The sequence below is a fragment of the Vespa crabro genome, chromosome 3, assembly GCF_910589235.1.
Source record: "Vespa crabro chromosome 3, iyVesCrab1.2, whole genome shotgun sequence".
NCBI lineage: Eukaryota > Metazoa > Arthropoda > Insecta > Hymenoptera > Vespidae > Vespa > Vespa crabro.
In genome coordinates, this window is record NC_060957.1 from 405,231 (window position 1) to 419,447 (window position 14,217).

Consider the following 14,217-nt stretch of genomic DNA (forward strand, 5'->3'; position numbering starts at 1 on the left):
TCTCTTTCTTGCTATTCTTTTCTTTTGCCCTTTCCCGTTCTATCTTCCTTTCTTTCTTTCACAACATCCATTATTCTCAGGAGCAAGCCCGAGGCGGGGATCGTGCCATTGAGCAGAAAATGCAATAGCCAAGCTCTCCTCGCAAACTCCACGAGTATCCACGTCACTGGATAAACTACGGAATGCTTCGAATTCCGCCTTATAAACGGCCTAACTTTTTGTTTTATAGCACGCCGCGGGCCATTCCTCGGCTTCTTCTTCGTCAATGGACAAAGTATCATCCAAAGAAAGATTCGAAAGATTCTACAATGCTAAATTTGGCCTATCCTTTTTCTTTTTCTTTTTTTTTTTTTTGTACTTAAAATGAAAGAGCCAAAGAAAGTAAATGAGAGGAGAGAAAGAAAAGATCTATTTTTATCTTCCTTTTAACAAAAGAAACCTCTTTCGTGTGAACAATGAATAATAACGAATAGAACTGATGACCGAGATTGTCTCCGTTCGATCGCGATACAAAAAAAATCATAAAATTTACGGAAGATAAATAGAATATATTAAAGGAAAGAAAAAAAAAAAAAGAGTATTACGGTGATATTATATAAGGTTTGGTCATTGATCAAACCAGCTGATTCTTATGTCGAGTGTATCATGAAATATGGTCGAAAGCTTTTTTTAAAATTCATGGAGTTGTTACGTAAGTGGAACAAGAGTTTCTTACGTAATTAATTCGAAGTTCTTGATAAAGTTTGATCATATTCCTTATGGACTTACAAAAGCACTGATCGGTTTATCATTGGCGTAGTCTATTTAATGATTACGCACCAGAGCCACGAGGATTTTTTATCTCGTCAAACTAATGTTTAAATATCAGAATAATAATAATTTACTTATTTTGATAATCCTCAAGTTCTTGCTAGTTCTATTCTCAAATATCCCTTCATTTTTTAGTCACTTGTATAATTATCAATTCTATTAGTTTTCGTAATATAACTTGAGTTGATGATATCTCAACTCGTATGTATGTATGTATGTATGCAGAGTATTCCAAATTGAATAATCACTCTCTTTCACTCTCGCCACTCTCTATTTCCATTCTTTTGTCTTCTAAATGGAAAATTATGCAACTGAAAAAAAAAATCCATACCTGCAGTATACATTTCATTTATACGAATTTATCAATACCAAGTTTCAAATTCTGAATAATAATTTTATGCATAGTCAAGTAATATAAAATTAAAAAATTTGCGAGATTTCAAGCAAATATCTCGAGTCATTGTTCTTCGTAAAACGTGCTATCGAACAAATTTACAATTTTCTCTTCCTATATCTTTTTTAAGCATTACCAAAAGGGAAATGATTCCCGAACCGATGTATACTTATTTATGCGAATATTTTAATATCGATTTGGAAATAGACAACACTTCATTCCTTGTAAATAATATACCTTGTAAACGGCATTTATAAATAACAAAAAAGAAAAAGAAACTTTTCCAAGCGCTGTATCATAGAGAAACATACTCATACATAAATGTAAGAAGAGCTAGAACGTATGAATATGTTAAAAAAGTATTCTAGTACTGATAGATGAAGCTTACCGGCAACATTACCTACGATGTATAGGATGTTGCTCTTATATTCAGGTGCATAAAATTATTGAAGAACATCGATAAATAACGTAATACGATCAAGTAAGAATTTCATAGCTTTTCGAAAATGCTTCGCAACGAAGGAATCGTTTTAGTCGTTTGAAATCCGACTTGCTGCTTTAACAATCCTTTGTGTCCACTGCAGTAAACGGAAGCGTGGAACGAGGCTCGTTAGTTAGCGCTCGAATCACTCCTCCCCTCTTCTCTTTCTCTCTCGGTTGTCAAAGTAGTCGAGCAGAATTGTGCGTCGAGTTTGCTAAATCTATGTATATATGCATACGTACGAGTGTGTGATTAGAGACCAGAAGTGACACAGTGTTGTTGCTGGTGTCCAAGAGTGTGAGGGAACCGTCATCCGCTTGGTATACGAATTTGTCATGGGATACCCAAGTTGGTGGTAACCTGTGCGGTGTCAGGTCATCTCGAAGGCACTCGTCCAACGTAAGACGTCTGCCGCTCCAATAGAGTAGCTCGTCAACGTACCTATAATTTTGTTCCTTCTTAATTATGATTTACGATCTACTTCCCTAACTTTTCTCTAATTTTATTCAGAAACTTTCCCAACCTTCGACTTCTGAATGATGTTCAAAGTATTATTATCATTTGGTTAATAGAAGTTTAATAACGAATATACTTTGTTTGGTTTTTACGTTTGATGTACATAAATCTATCTTTTTTTATCTCTTAATTCTTACAATGATAAAATATTAAACGACGAATTAATTAACTAGGAGAACTTACCCAAGTAGGTAAATAGCAGTGACGATCCCGGCGATAACGAAGCCGATGACCAGAAGGGAGAATACTATGCTTCGCCAATTGTGACCGCCCTCGGCGTACGTCAGATCCTAGATGAGGGATGAAAAAGAAAGGGAAAGAAAAAAAGGAGGGGTAAGAAAAAGAGAAAAATGTCAAAACATTAATTCTTTACTGTCACGTCGAATCTATGATTGTGAGTATTTTTTTTTTTTTTGTTTTTTGTTTTTCTAATGCAGAAGCAAGTATTGTTTCTACGAGAGCATGCAGGTCATGACTTCAGTCATTATGTATTAGTGGAGAATTTGGATATGGGATGTTTCGTGTCCAAGGACAGACAACTTTACGAGCAGAGAAACAGCTTATATCTATGTGATTGGTTATGTTAGCTTTCATTGATAGTACGAACGACCCTGAACGTTTTGCGGTTCATTATTGCGGACATGTTTTACGTATATCAATTTTTTTTTCCTTCTCTTGACAATTTTCAATCATAATACAATTCGAGTAACGATCATTCTTTTTTCCTTCTTTTTTTTTTTTATTAATTTGAAAAAATCTCTTATAACAAATAATTAAATATTTTAATAACGTTACGATCCTATATGTGAGATAAATATGCTGTTTATGTCTACTATGGTAAACAGGCTGTTCTTAGTGATCATTCTCATAGAAAGTTTGACGCGTTGAACTGCAATACGTGGGCGGTGGATGTGTTGATTGTATATTTATGTAGCATCGATCGAACGACCTAAGCTATACATATGTAGGTATAACTAAATGCCGAGCAGACAGTCGAGGGTTTGCGCTATTTCGTGTGTCGAGAAAGTAACGATAGATCCCGTGTAAGAAAGGGATTCATTGTTTAACTTGGCTGCATGCCAGTGTCCAAACTAATTTTTTTCGTTCTCCATTCGTTTTGTTCTCACCCTAGTCTTCTTATCTTCCTATTACGAAAGTTGGCTATATAACTTATATCCGAGCTTTCCCCTTTGAAATTTTCTATTTTCTAATTTCTATTTTCACCGATGGGAAGATATCTTCTTTTTCTTTTTCTATTTTTTCTTTTTAATAAAGGGTGTAAATATTTCCATATGTCTAAATAACTATGACGAGAACAAGTCCAAGTGACATTCAAATTATTCTTATCGAATGAATAATTGAATTTAAATATCCGATCATGCAGCATGCCAAAATTCGAAGACAAAACATGTCAAGTGTTTCACACGTCCTTTCTAAACTTGCACTATCTGAATTATTTACAAAGTACTTATTTAGAAATTCCAAATTTTGTTATGTACATTTAAAGTTAGACGTTCTAATTCGCGCAAAAAAAAACGTCATTAAGTTTAAATCTACATATTTATCATCATTTTAAAAGATTTATAAGAAAAATATACTTCGATGAATAAGAAATCAATAATTTTGTTAGAATCGAAACTGTTATATAACAGGCTTACAATTAACTAATCAATAAGTACCACGATAACAGAATAGATCTGAGTAGACGGAACAGCGTCTATCGACTTCAGATGATAAAGAAGCATGACTGTAGTTGTTAGATAGATAAGTTGATTCTTGTTTACGTAGTAACATGTATCTCGTATAAAAGGCAATCGTGTAAAACTCGTGGTCAGTCAATATATTATTCGTATATTATATTTTTCAATATGTTCATTCTATTTATTTGTTTACATATCTCATTACTTCGCTCATAGAATAATTACAATGTAATATATTAAAAACTTGGATTTTTTCATTTTATTGTCGAATTTTATTATTGATGTTTCTTTCTTTTTTTTTTGTTTTTATATTTGGATAATTATTTTAGAAGAATCAATCGAATTAAAACCCATAACAACCCGATAAAACTTAATATAAATAATAGACGAGAAGTCTGATGGAAGAAGTACTAAACATGCATAAGTTAATTTTCTAATCAGTTTTCCGTATACGTTACAAAATCATTCATCTAATAAACAAAACATTTTTGCTCATCAGCGACGAAGGATTAAAACACATTCGTTTCCTTTTTCGTCAATTTAAAGAACGCTTATTTTTTTGTTGTTTTAATTGTGTCATTATTCAATCGCAATATAGTTTTTCGAATTCACAGGGAAATCGTCGCAGATTTTCAATATTTATTTTTTATTATTCGACAATGCAGTAATAACGGATCAATGTATATAACATTTCGATTTTATTGCACAATCTATAGAATCGTTCTCTCGCGTAGGGGGTCAAGCCGGATAACATGTTTCCAGTATGTAATACATAATGCCCGAACTGGATTTTGGAGTACGTGCGATACATAGAGCGTACGGTGCGTTACGTGGGTGATACCTGTTCGAGAATATCCTCGATTCAACGTACGCTTATGCATCGGCATGAAAATCCTACTAGATTAGATACGTGACTTCATCTATTTAATCTCCATTGGGAATCTGAGTTTTACACAGTCGTGTAAAAACTTTTTATCGAAGCGTTTATTAATCGGATTCCGTTATTGTCGATACCAAAATTTTAATTTCTACTCTGTAATAATTTTTTCCTTTAATTCGTACTTTAAATAATTATTTTTAAATTAATTCATTTCAATTTTCTTCAAAGATTTCATTTAATTAGTTAATTTAGATAGTTAATAGTCAATAGTTAATAGCTTAATGGTTATTTTTAAATATTGATTATTTCAAATAAAAAGACGTGAATATTAATTTGGAATTTAAGAAAAAGTCAATTATATAAAGAATAATAATAAAGATTAAGTAGAATAGTTAATTAACTTCCCTCCCCCCCCAACAATTTAATCATTAACCTGTTTCATTAAAAGTTTTCATCATAACAGAATTTTGATAGAAGTAAAGACATTATGGATATAGCGTTTACAGATGCGTCAAAGGGAAATTAAATTACTTATATTATAAAATTAATGACCTCGATAATGATCATCGATAATGTTCCCTCAATTCGTTAATTAAAGATTTCTTGTTTTCTCTATCAATATCCTTCGTTTTTATAAACGTCGTAAGCTAAATTAGATATTTTTTCATCATAAATCAACTAATATCTATTCTTCCGATCTCATTCACCTTACAAAAATATTATTACTACCCGTTGATTCATAATGAAAAAAAATGATTAATCGATGTAGTATCTTGAGAACTTGGTGAATTTATTTCGATCGTGATTGAAGATGCTGGATAATGAGCAGCTCTGGTAGAAATTAATAAACGATCGACTTCAAGCATCGATTGGCTGACATCAGGTGCATAGTAATCGTTTTCGAACGACTTGTTTATCGTGATAAATAATCGTCTATCTCCTTTCCTCTTTTCTTCCCCCTCCCCACATTTTCTCTCTCTCATATTCTGACCGATCGATCGTAGCTATCTTTTTCTTTCACTTTTCTATTCTCCATTCTATATTTTGAGCTTTAAGTAGGAAAATGCAAGCATTGGACATCTTTTCTCCGTACATGTAAACGCGTGCATGTAAAAGAAGGAAAGAAAAAAAGGAAATAAGAGAGGAAGAAAATAGTAAAGAGAGAAATAGATAAAGAAAGAGAGATGGTGGATATAGAGTTTCCAGTATGGTGGTACTACACCGAGAGAGGAAATATCTGCCTCGGTGGCATCGAGACGCGACATAACAGCTTTTAGGTATTCCATTGTGGCGCCTCGTAAATGCCGGAACGAGAGGCAGTCATAGGGAAAAAGAGTGAAAGGAATGCGACAATGCGTTTCAGACGATCCATTTAGGTTTGTACGGATAAAATCGATGGCTGCTATTTTTAATCCGGCCGTACCGTGGTTGCTACTCGTATCCACCCCAAAGCCCCTCCCCTCTCTTTTCTTTGGTTCTTTTATCGTACATGCATGCATGTGTATGTGTGTGTGTGTGTGTATGTTTATATGTGCGTGTATATATGTTTTTTTTTTTTTTTTTTTTGGGAAGATTAAGAAATAATTTGCGACGAATAATAGGAGAATTTACGTTGGATAATAATTTTTTGTTTAGAAAATATTCACTCTAACGATTGTTTTTATTTAATATAAACATAAAAAATAATGCTTTCTATTATCTTTATTCTTCGGAATAAATAATTCCGATGTCATTATACGAAGTAAATTAATCTTTGATATGAAAAAAAAAAAAAAACAAAAAAAAATATATTTTTCTCCGAAAAATAAATTAAATATTTACGATCGTAAATACTTAATATAAAAATATAAGCTAGTTCGATAATAAATTATTCGAATTCTTTGAAAAAAAAAGTAAAATTTTTCGATGTAAGCGATACAAAACAAACGCGTTCCGTCGATAGAGTATTACGACGACTAACATTAAACGACGTCACGAAACTATTTTTGGTGTTAAGCGTAACGTTAAATCGTACGTGAGATCACACAAGTAGTCGGTAGGGTGTTACTACCGCAAAATGCGGCGTACATCGAAAACGTTTAGTGTACTATTAACGCATTTATACGGATAACACGCTTATCCTTCTACAATTTAGAATAGAGTTGAAAACGGACGATATAGAAACGTTCGTTTTCACTGTCTCTCTTCAATCGAAACACATCACTGAATCATCCTTGACCATTACGGACCACCCTTGCGAACCAGCTCTCTCTCTCTCTCTCTCTCTCTCTCTCTTTCTCTCAAAGTTGGAATTCGCCATTGTCAGAGTTTCTCCAATATTTGCAATGAGATCGTTGTATGGAGCAGCTGTGCGAGATTATCAATGCGTATTAGGGCGCATGAAATTAGAATGCTCAATATATTATGTGAATTCCTTCGATAGAATTTCGTTTATCGTTAATAGAAAGCTTTGATCTTCTTTGTCTCTCTTCAGTATGTGCCTCTTAAATGTAAAGACATGAGATATATCGAACGTGATTTCCTTGCGGAAATGCGTCTGTGCCAAGTGCAACGAAATCAGGTCTCTTTCTCTCTCTCTCTCTCTCTCTCTCTCTTTCTCTCTTTTCCTCTTTCTCGTTCGTTTCGCTTAATAGAAGGGTTCTATTTTTAATATACGACGTACTGCTTTAGTTCAGGAAAGCGTTGTACCGATAATTCTACATGGCACAGTTTTTCGTTCACGCTTTTTTTTTCGTCCACGGCATCGAATTCGAAGCTCATTTTTTTTCGTTATTTTCATCTTTTTTTCTTTTTCTTTGCTTTTTCTCCTTTTTTTTCTTCGCAAGACCCCCCCCCCCGCCCCATCGACGAAAGTGACGTTAATCCAACGAGTGTGAAATCCGAAAGAAAAGGTGGAGCAGAGCAAGATGATAAGCTTGAACCAAAGAACCGGGAGACCACCTTTATTTTTCCTTTCTTTCGAATTCAACCGTGAGAAAGAAAAGGGAAGAAGTCCTGGAAAAGCTTTGTGTGATAACATAACGTTTATTGGCTCAATAAACACCGGCCGAGTCAAGAAATATCGATTTATCGTCTCGTTTGGCAAGTTTACAAAAAATTACTAAGCTTTCGTAACTCGTAAAAATAATTTCATTCGATATATTTCTTATTTACTTTTTTGTTTACGGTAAAGAGGAATGAATCACAATCAAAAAATTGCGGAATTTACGTTTCAGTCCGTCACGTTAAGTTTTCCAAAAGCTTCATCATTATCTCTGGATTTTTTCATAGCTCGTGAAAATAATTTCGATATATATTTCTTTTCATTTTGTTTATGATAATAAGGATTTCGTTAAGGATCAAAAAATCCATCGATTTGTTCGAAAAGGCAAATAAAAACGTGGAAACAGTGAGGAGTGGGGGTTCCAGGTCGTCATCGATCGATTTAATTACTGGTACACGTGTCACGCTATAATTTTCAACGAACGGTAAAATCGATTGTGTGTGACGTCTTTGCGACATACAGCACCCTTATGTAATTTACATACTTTCTTTCCCTCGCTTTTTGTCTGTCTATCTGTCTCCCTATTTCTCTTTCCCTTTCTCTCTCTTTTTCCGGCTGTTTCTCTCTCTCTCTCTCTCTCTCTCTCTCTCTCTCTCTCTGAAAGTTCTACCCTTCAATGCGAATTCACATAGCATATAAAATCGAGTTAAAATTTACGATTATTTTTTCTCCTTAAATTAGTTAGGATAGTTAAGCTCTTAATACTTTTCCGCTCGATAAACGTTCATCGATCGTTTCTAAAATGCGAAAGCCCTCTCTCTCACTGATACGAAGATTATGCGAATCGTGTGCAATTATGTCTGTCTATTTATCTCTATCCCTCTTTCATCGAAGATCCCTAGTAATCGTAAAAGGTAGAAGATCGGTAAGAAAGATCGAAAGACGATTTCTACTTCAATTCAACCCGAGAAATGGGATTTCGAAAAGTTTAAACGTCCTAAAGCGACTTTATTACTTTTCTCTATCGATCGATCTATCTATCGAGAAGCTCAGAGAATCGAAAACTCACCTCTGACATCTTTCAGATATATCCCGTTGAGAATAAAATCTTCGGATGTTGAATGCTAATGTCAAAGCCACTGCCTTTTCTCGCCCATCTTCTTTTTTTTTTTCTCCTTCTCTTTTCCCTTTCTTTTTTCCTTTCTCCTCCTCTCTCCTTCTTTCTTATTTTTCTTTCACTCAAAATTCGAATTTATTTAATCGAACAATAGAAAATCATAGAGCGAAAGTCGAAACCGTTCACCATCGGTTCACAAAATGTATGCACAATAGAAAGCTCAAATTCATAACGCGAGACTTAGAGAAGTTACTCGGTTTGTGGGAGTGAGCGAGCGAATGAGCGAGCGAGTAAAAGAAAGAAACTTCTCGTTGGCAGGTAGGAGCGTTCTCTAGGCCAGACAATGCCAGACTAACGGGTATCACCTCAGTTCATCGAGGAGGAGATCTACAGAGTGAAAATACCCCTTCCTCTTTTTCTTTCTCATACTATCTTCCTCTCACTAAGCTGCTGTTGCTACTGTTCTTGTTAGATAGAAAAAGGAAGAAGGAGAATCAAAGGGGTTGAACAGTCTAACTTCTCTCTCTCTCTCTCTCTCTCTCTCTCTCTCTTTTACTTATATACGTATCCCTTTTGCGACATATAACCCCTTCGAAATGTCACGGGATCGTTCGTGCAAAAGGGCCGATAATCGAGCTCAGAAAGCTTCATCGATGGCTCGTCAACTGCTTATAGCCACCAGAGTATATACTTAAAGTAGATCAACCAAGCTCCATGTCTCTCCGTTTGTGAAAGGAATTCTTCTCCTCTTTTTTTTTTCTTTTTTTTTTTTTCATTGTATATATAGCTGGATATATTTCTCGAAAAATGAAGAAAATTGATTTTCCTCGCGCTGATAGATCGCGTGAGTGATAAATAAAATTTATCGTCTGACATTACAGAAAGTTTTTTTACGAACGATATGATGTTCATTTACTAGAATATTTCTCTATAAAAAAAAAAAAAAAAAAATGTATTATATATATATATACATATTTGTGTATGTGTACGTGCGTTTTTTTTACATAGATATTACTTTTTTCTCTCTCAAAGAATGAAGACCGTTAGTACTTTCTTAGAAGACTGTTAGTTCTTTCATCGATTTTATCGACCATAGAAAAAAAGAAATGGAATAATCATATATACGTTATCTAGGTCGCATTTATCATTGAACTAGTCGAATCCTATTGACGGTGAGAAACGATGATAATCGGGTGTCGACAGACATGTTCAAAGGCAACTTCTGTCGAAACGAACGCTCATTAATATTTAAATCAAGTCGACTCGTCAATGCAGTGAGAGTCGGGAAACCAGTATGTTGAAAGTCGTCCAGGTAATATGCAGAGACTGCTGGACGGTGATACAATGGTTGGTTGAAATCCGTTGTCAGTTTGGTCGTGGTGGTTTTCTCGAACGTGTAAGGGTTTTCCATCGGTTGTTCACGAAAGTCAAAGGGGTGATACATATACGATCTCTCTCTCTCTCTCTCTCTTTTTCTCCATCTCCTTTTCACTCACTCGATATACTCTACTGCTCCTCCTACTACAGGAATCCTAACACTCATAGCGTCAGGCAAGGCCGATAATTAAGTTATTTCACGGTAGTGTATGCTATCCAGGAGAACAAGAGTTTCTCGCCATTTCAACGAAGAAGTTTTCATCATCCCACACTATCATATTTCTCTCTTTCTCCGTCTCTCTCTCTCTCTCTTTCTTTCTCTCTATGTTTCTCTGTAAATTGTTTTACCGTGTCTTATTTTGACGAGTGTAGTAATAGATCTATCTCAATTTCCTCGTTTCACTGATCCCTTTGTTAAGGAAAAGCTAAATGTTTTCAACCAGAAACAACGCGTTGCTTTTATGTATGTACATCTTCCTTTACTCATAATTAAATGAACGAAATTAATGGAGGGCTAAACGTAATTATCTTCGTATGCAGAACGCATTAGAACGAAACGAGATATTCTACTTGAGTGGACGCAAGGTAATCAAGGACGAAGAAGGCCTTGGTAAATTCCAATCGTGAGAGATTTCTCTCTCTCCCTCTCTCTCTTTCTCTCCCTTTAACTTTACCCTCTCTTTCTCTTTCATTTTCTTTCCCATCAGTCGATTATTCGGGTGAACACTGAATCGGTTTATGCAAAACAGCGTACTTGATATAAGCACTGGCTCTGGACGGTTTCGTCCTTCGAAACTCTGCAGGATACAACTCGAGCTGTCAAGCCGCATAGGGACCTTAACAGTGAGATCGTGACAGTGCATTTAGTCTCGGCACTATCGGTTATCTGCACGAAAGCTTTCCTTCAGAGCGAATTCTCAAGAGGGCAAAGAGGAGAATTTCTGTAAGAGGCGAGGACAGAGAGAAAGAAAGAGACGGAGAGAAAGGCTAAAGAGGAAAGAAAAAGCTTCGTGCATAATGAATTGTACTCCCTCGACGATCGTTTGTGTTTGTATATATACTTAAACACATATATGTATATATATTGTATAGGTACATAAGTCTGTGTGTATGTACGCGTATACACACACATATACGTATCTATACAACATCGGTGTAATTAGCACGATTTTTCTGTCCCTTCCATTTACCCTTTCACTTACCAATCTCCAAGGTTTCTATTCAATCCGAAAGGATATCTTTCAATCGATTCCCTTTTGTCTTCTATCTTTCAATGTTCGATAAAATGCTCGAATTATAACAATAGCATAGGAAGTTTCGATTGATTATTTAGAATTCTCATTTACGAAGAAAAATCGTAATTTAACTGACTTTAGATCAATAAATTGACTATACGTAATTATATATTTTAGGATCATCTATTCGAGCGTTCTGTTTCTCGAAGAAGTTGATAGTTAAACGTCACGTAGACGTATCTAATTAAACTGATACCAAATTTACGATTTGCACATTGTAAACATACTTTTTTTTTTTTTTTTCGAAAACGGTATAGTTTGTTTGTAATATATTATTACAGGAGCGTTAAACTGCATGCGAAGTTATTGCTTGAGGTATGTGATGAAGAGCATCTAAGATCACGTGAACATATTTAAGCTATGAGAATCCAAAAGAGACGTAAGTCACGTATATTAATGTTCCAAGAAAAGTTGAAAGTGCTTGTTGCTCTTGTATAATTAACATATTAAATCATTCTAATGGATGATTTTACAAAAAAATATTCATTCTGTTTATTGAGAATAATGAATATAATTTGCATATTCACGAAGATTATTAATTACATATTTGGTCTCTATCGCATGAGATAAGGAATTTTATATAATCGAAACTTTGATCGAGCTTAATGAATATTCTTGTCTTATTAATTATACGATTAATAGGGACAATTACAGTAGCTTTTATAGTTCACAGAAACGTAATTTGTCCCTGTTAAACGCTATTATTATACGAATGTTAAGTGTTCCAGTTACGTTCACTCTTCTCGCTTATTTAATCCTTTGAATAGTATGTCAGTTTGATGCTCTACGTACGTCCTATGTACCTTTTGAATTTTGCGCCAAAATAGCATTACCGTAAATTTACATCTGTTATAATTATTTTTTTTTCTCGTAGTAACTTTTTGTTCATTTGTTTGTTAAACACGAACAAGATAAAAATTTCGTTTTTAATTCTATAACTTATGAAAATTAATTAAATAGTAATTTATTACGATAATCCTTTGTTCAAAGAGTTAAAAAAAAAAACTTGTTTATTATTTTCTATTCACAAAACTCGTAATCTTTTATTACACTTTACTTGTTGATTACTACGTAATGCGTGAGTTTACTTACGAAAATGATTACAATTTTTTGAATGTCTATTTATTATTTAAATAAATCGTTATATACCGTCAAATTAAATTGAAACGTAAAAAATCAAATCGTAGGAAAATATAAAGTACTCGAATGAAAAATTTCAACGGTACTTTGTCGAGGCAATGAAAGTATCTCATAAAGTTAGAATTAAAAGGCCTATCCTTATTAAACAGAATCAAGGTTACGTAATGAAGTATCAAGAGCATAAACGCGTGTGCAGCACAAACACACAGATATCTATTAACTAGAGATCTTTGATTAGATCGTGTTTCTCGATTGTGTTTAACGTTACGAGAAATTTCTACTTTTACAAGGATAAAACGATAATTAACTAGGATTTTAAAACGTTACAATATAGCGCAGCTTTTAACTATTAATCGGCTTTGTTGATTGTTCGTCGATAAATTAAAAGATGTTGAATAATTTCGACGAATATCGAGTTATGATTAAACTATGCTAATACAGTAAAATTTTGTAACCTTTCTGTTTGTGATACGGAATTATGTTTACTCGTGCTTCATGATGCAACATCAAAAACTAAGTAAATATGTATGTAGGTAAGTACATCATTTTAACATGCATTTCTGTTAACTTTTGATAAGACCTAACAACCTTTAACGTCATTACATTCGTAACGTTTCAAGACGACGAGTTAAGTGTTGTGTTTGATATATATATATGTATGTATATATATATAATGTTATCGTACTATAAAAGATCGTAACCGATTGTGTGATCACGTAAGTTTCAAAGTAGGGTAAGACATGTATCGAAGTAAAGACGATCACTGGCATGCTTTTCTAAGACCTGATATACACATATATGTACAGTATCTATGTACACATATACATATACTCGTATGCAGGCATCACTTTTCTAAATTCCGGCCTCGAGAATTTTCATTTGTAGAGAGACGAACGAAGGGATACCACTCGGCGGACTGCTGGAGCGATTTACCTCTTTTACCTGAGCTGACTTCGATCGGGGATCAGCGACCTGGACGGTCTCGTCGGGAGGCAGCCGCCAGGAGTTCCTCTCGATGTTGACGCTGGCGTTCATAGCGCTCTCCTCCTCCACTCCTCGTTTTCTTCTTCTCCTTCTTCTTTTTTTGCTTCCTCAACCACTTCCTCCTTCCAGTCCAATCTTTTCCCCGACGAGGTCCCCAGGGTAACCACCCCCGGGCCACTCCTGGGGCCGAGAGTCTACCACGACAATCCACAGCTTTTCACCTGTACAAGAATAAAAGAAAAAAAATTCCCTGTCAATAATCTGTCAATAATCCTTTTTCCCCCTTTTCAAGAAATCGAACATTTTATATTTTTACCTGATCGATCGGTAAATGAAGAATTTTCTTCATCTTCTTTTTATTCGAATTTATTTCCTCCGTTTAATTACCTTTTTTTTTTCTACTTATTTATTTATTTATCATTTCATTTACTTGGAATGATCTGTCCGAAATATTACGATTAATATTACCTATGAGTGTTACATATAATTTTATATATCTATGGTATCTATCTTTCAGTTAAATTGAGATAAAATCATTGT

At 34.3% G+C, this 14,217-nt stretch overlaps 1 protein-coding gene across 6 annotated transcripts in view; it reads right to left on the reverse strand.

The window, feature by feature from the left end:
- LOC124423129 (inactive dipeptidyl peptidase 10) overlaps positions 1-14,217 on the reverse strand; it is an 81,482-nt gene that overhangs the window by 6,082 nt on the left and 61,183 nt on the right. For 4 of the 6 annotated variants that reach the window (XM_046960555.1, XM_046960554.1, XM_046960556.1 and 1 more), the window contains 3 exons: positions 13,627-13,898; positions 2,385-2,491; positions 1,928-2,126 (listed from right to left, as the gene is read on the reverse strand). In XM_046960555.1, coding sequence (XP_046816511.1) covers positions 1,928-2,126; positions 2,385-2,491; positions 13,627-13,728 — 408 coding nt within the window. In that variant the 5' untranslated portion in view covers positions 13,729-13,898. Of the gene's footprint in view, positions 1-1,927; positions 2,127-2,384; positions 2,492-8,833; positions 9,315-13,626; positions 13,899-14,217 lie in introns of those variants that run through there. The other 2 variants (XM_046960557.1, XM_046960558.1) reach the window with 2 other exon arrangements.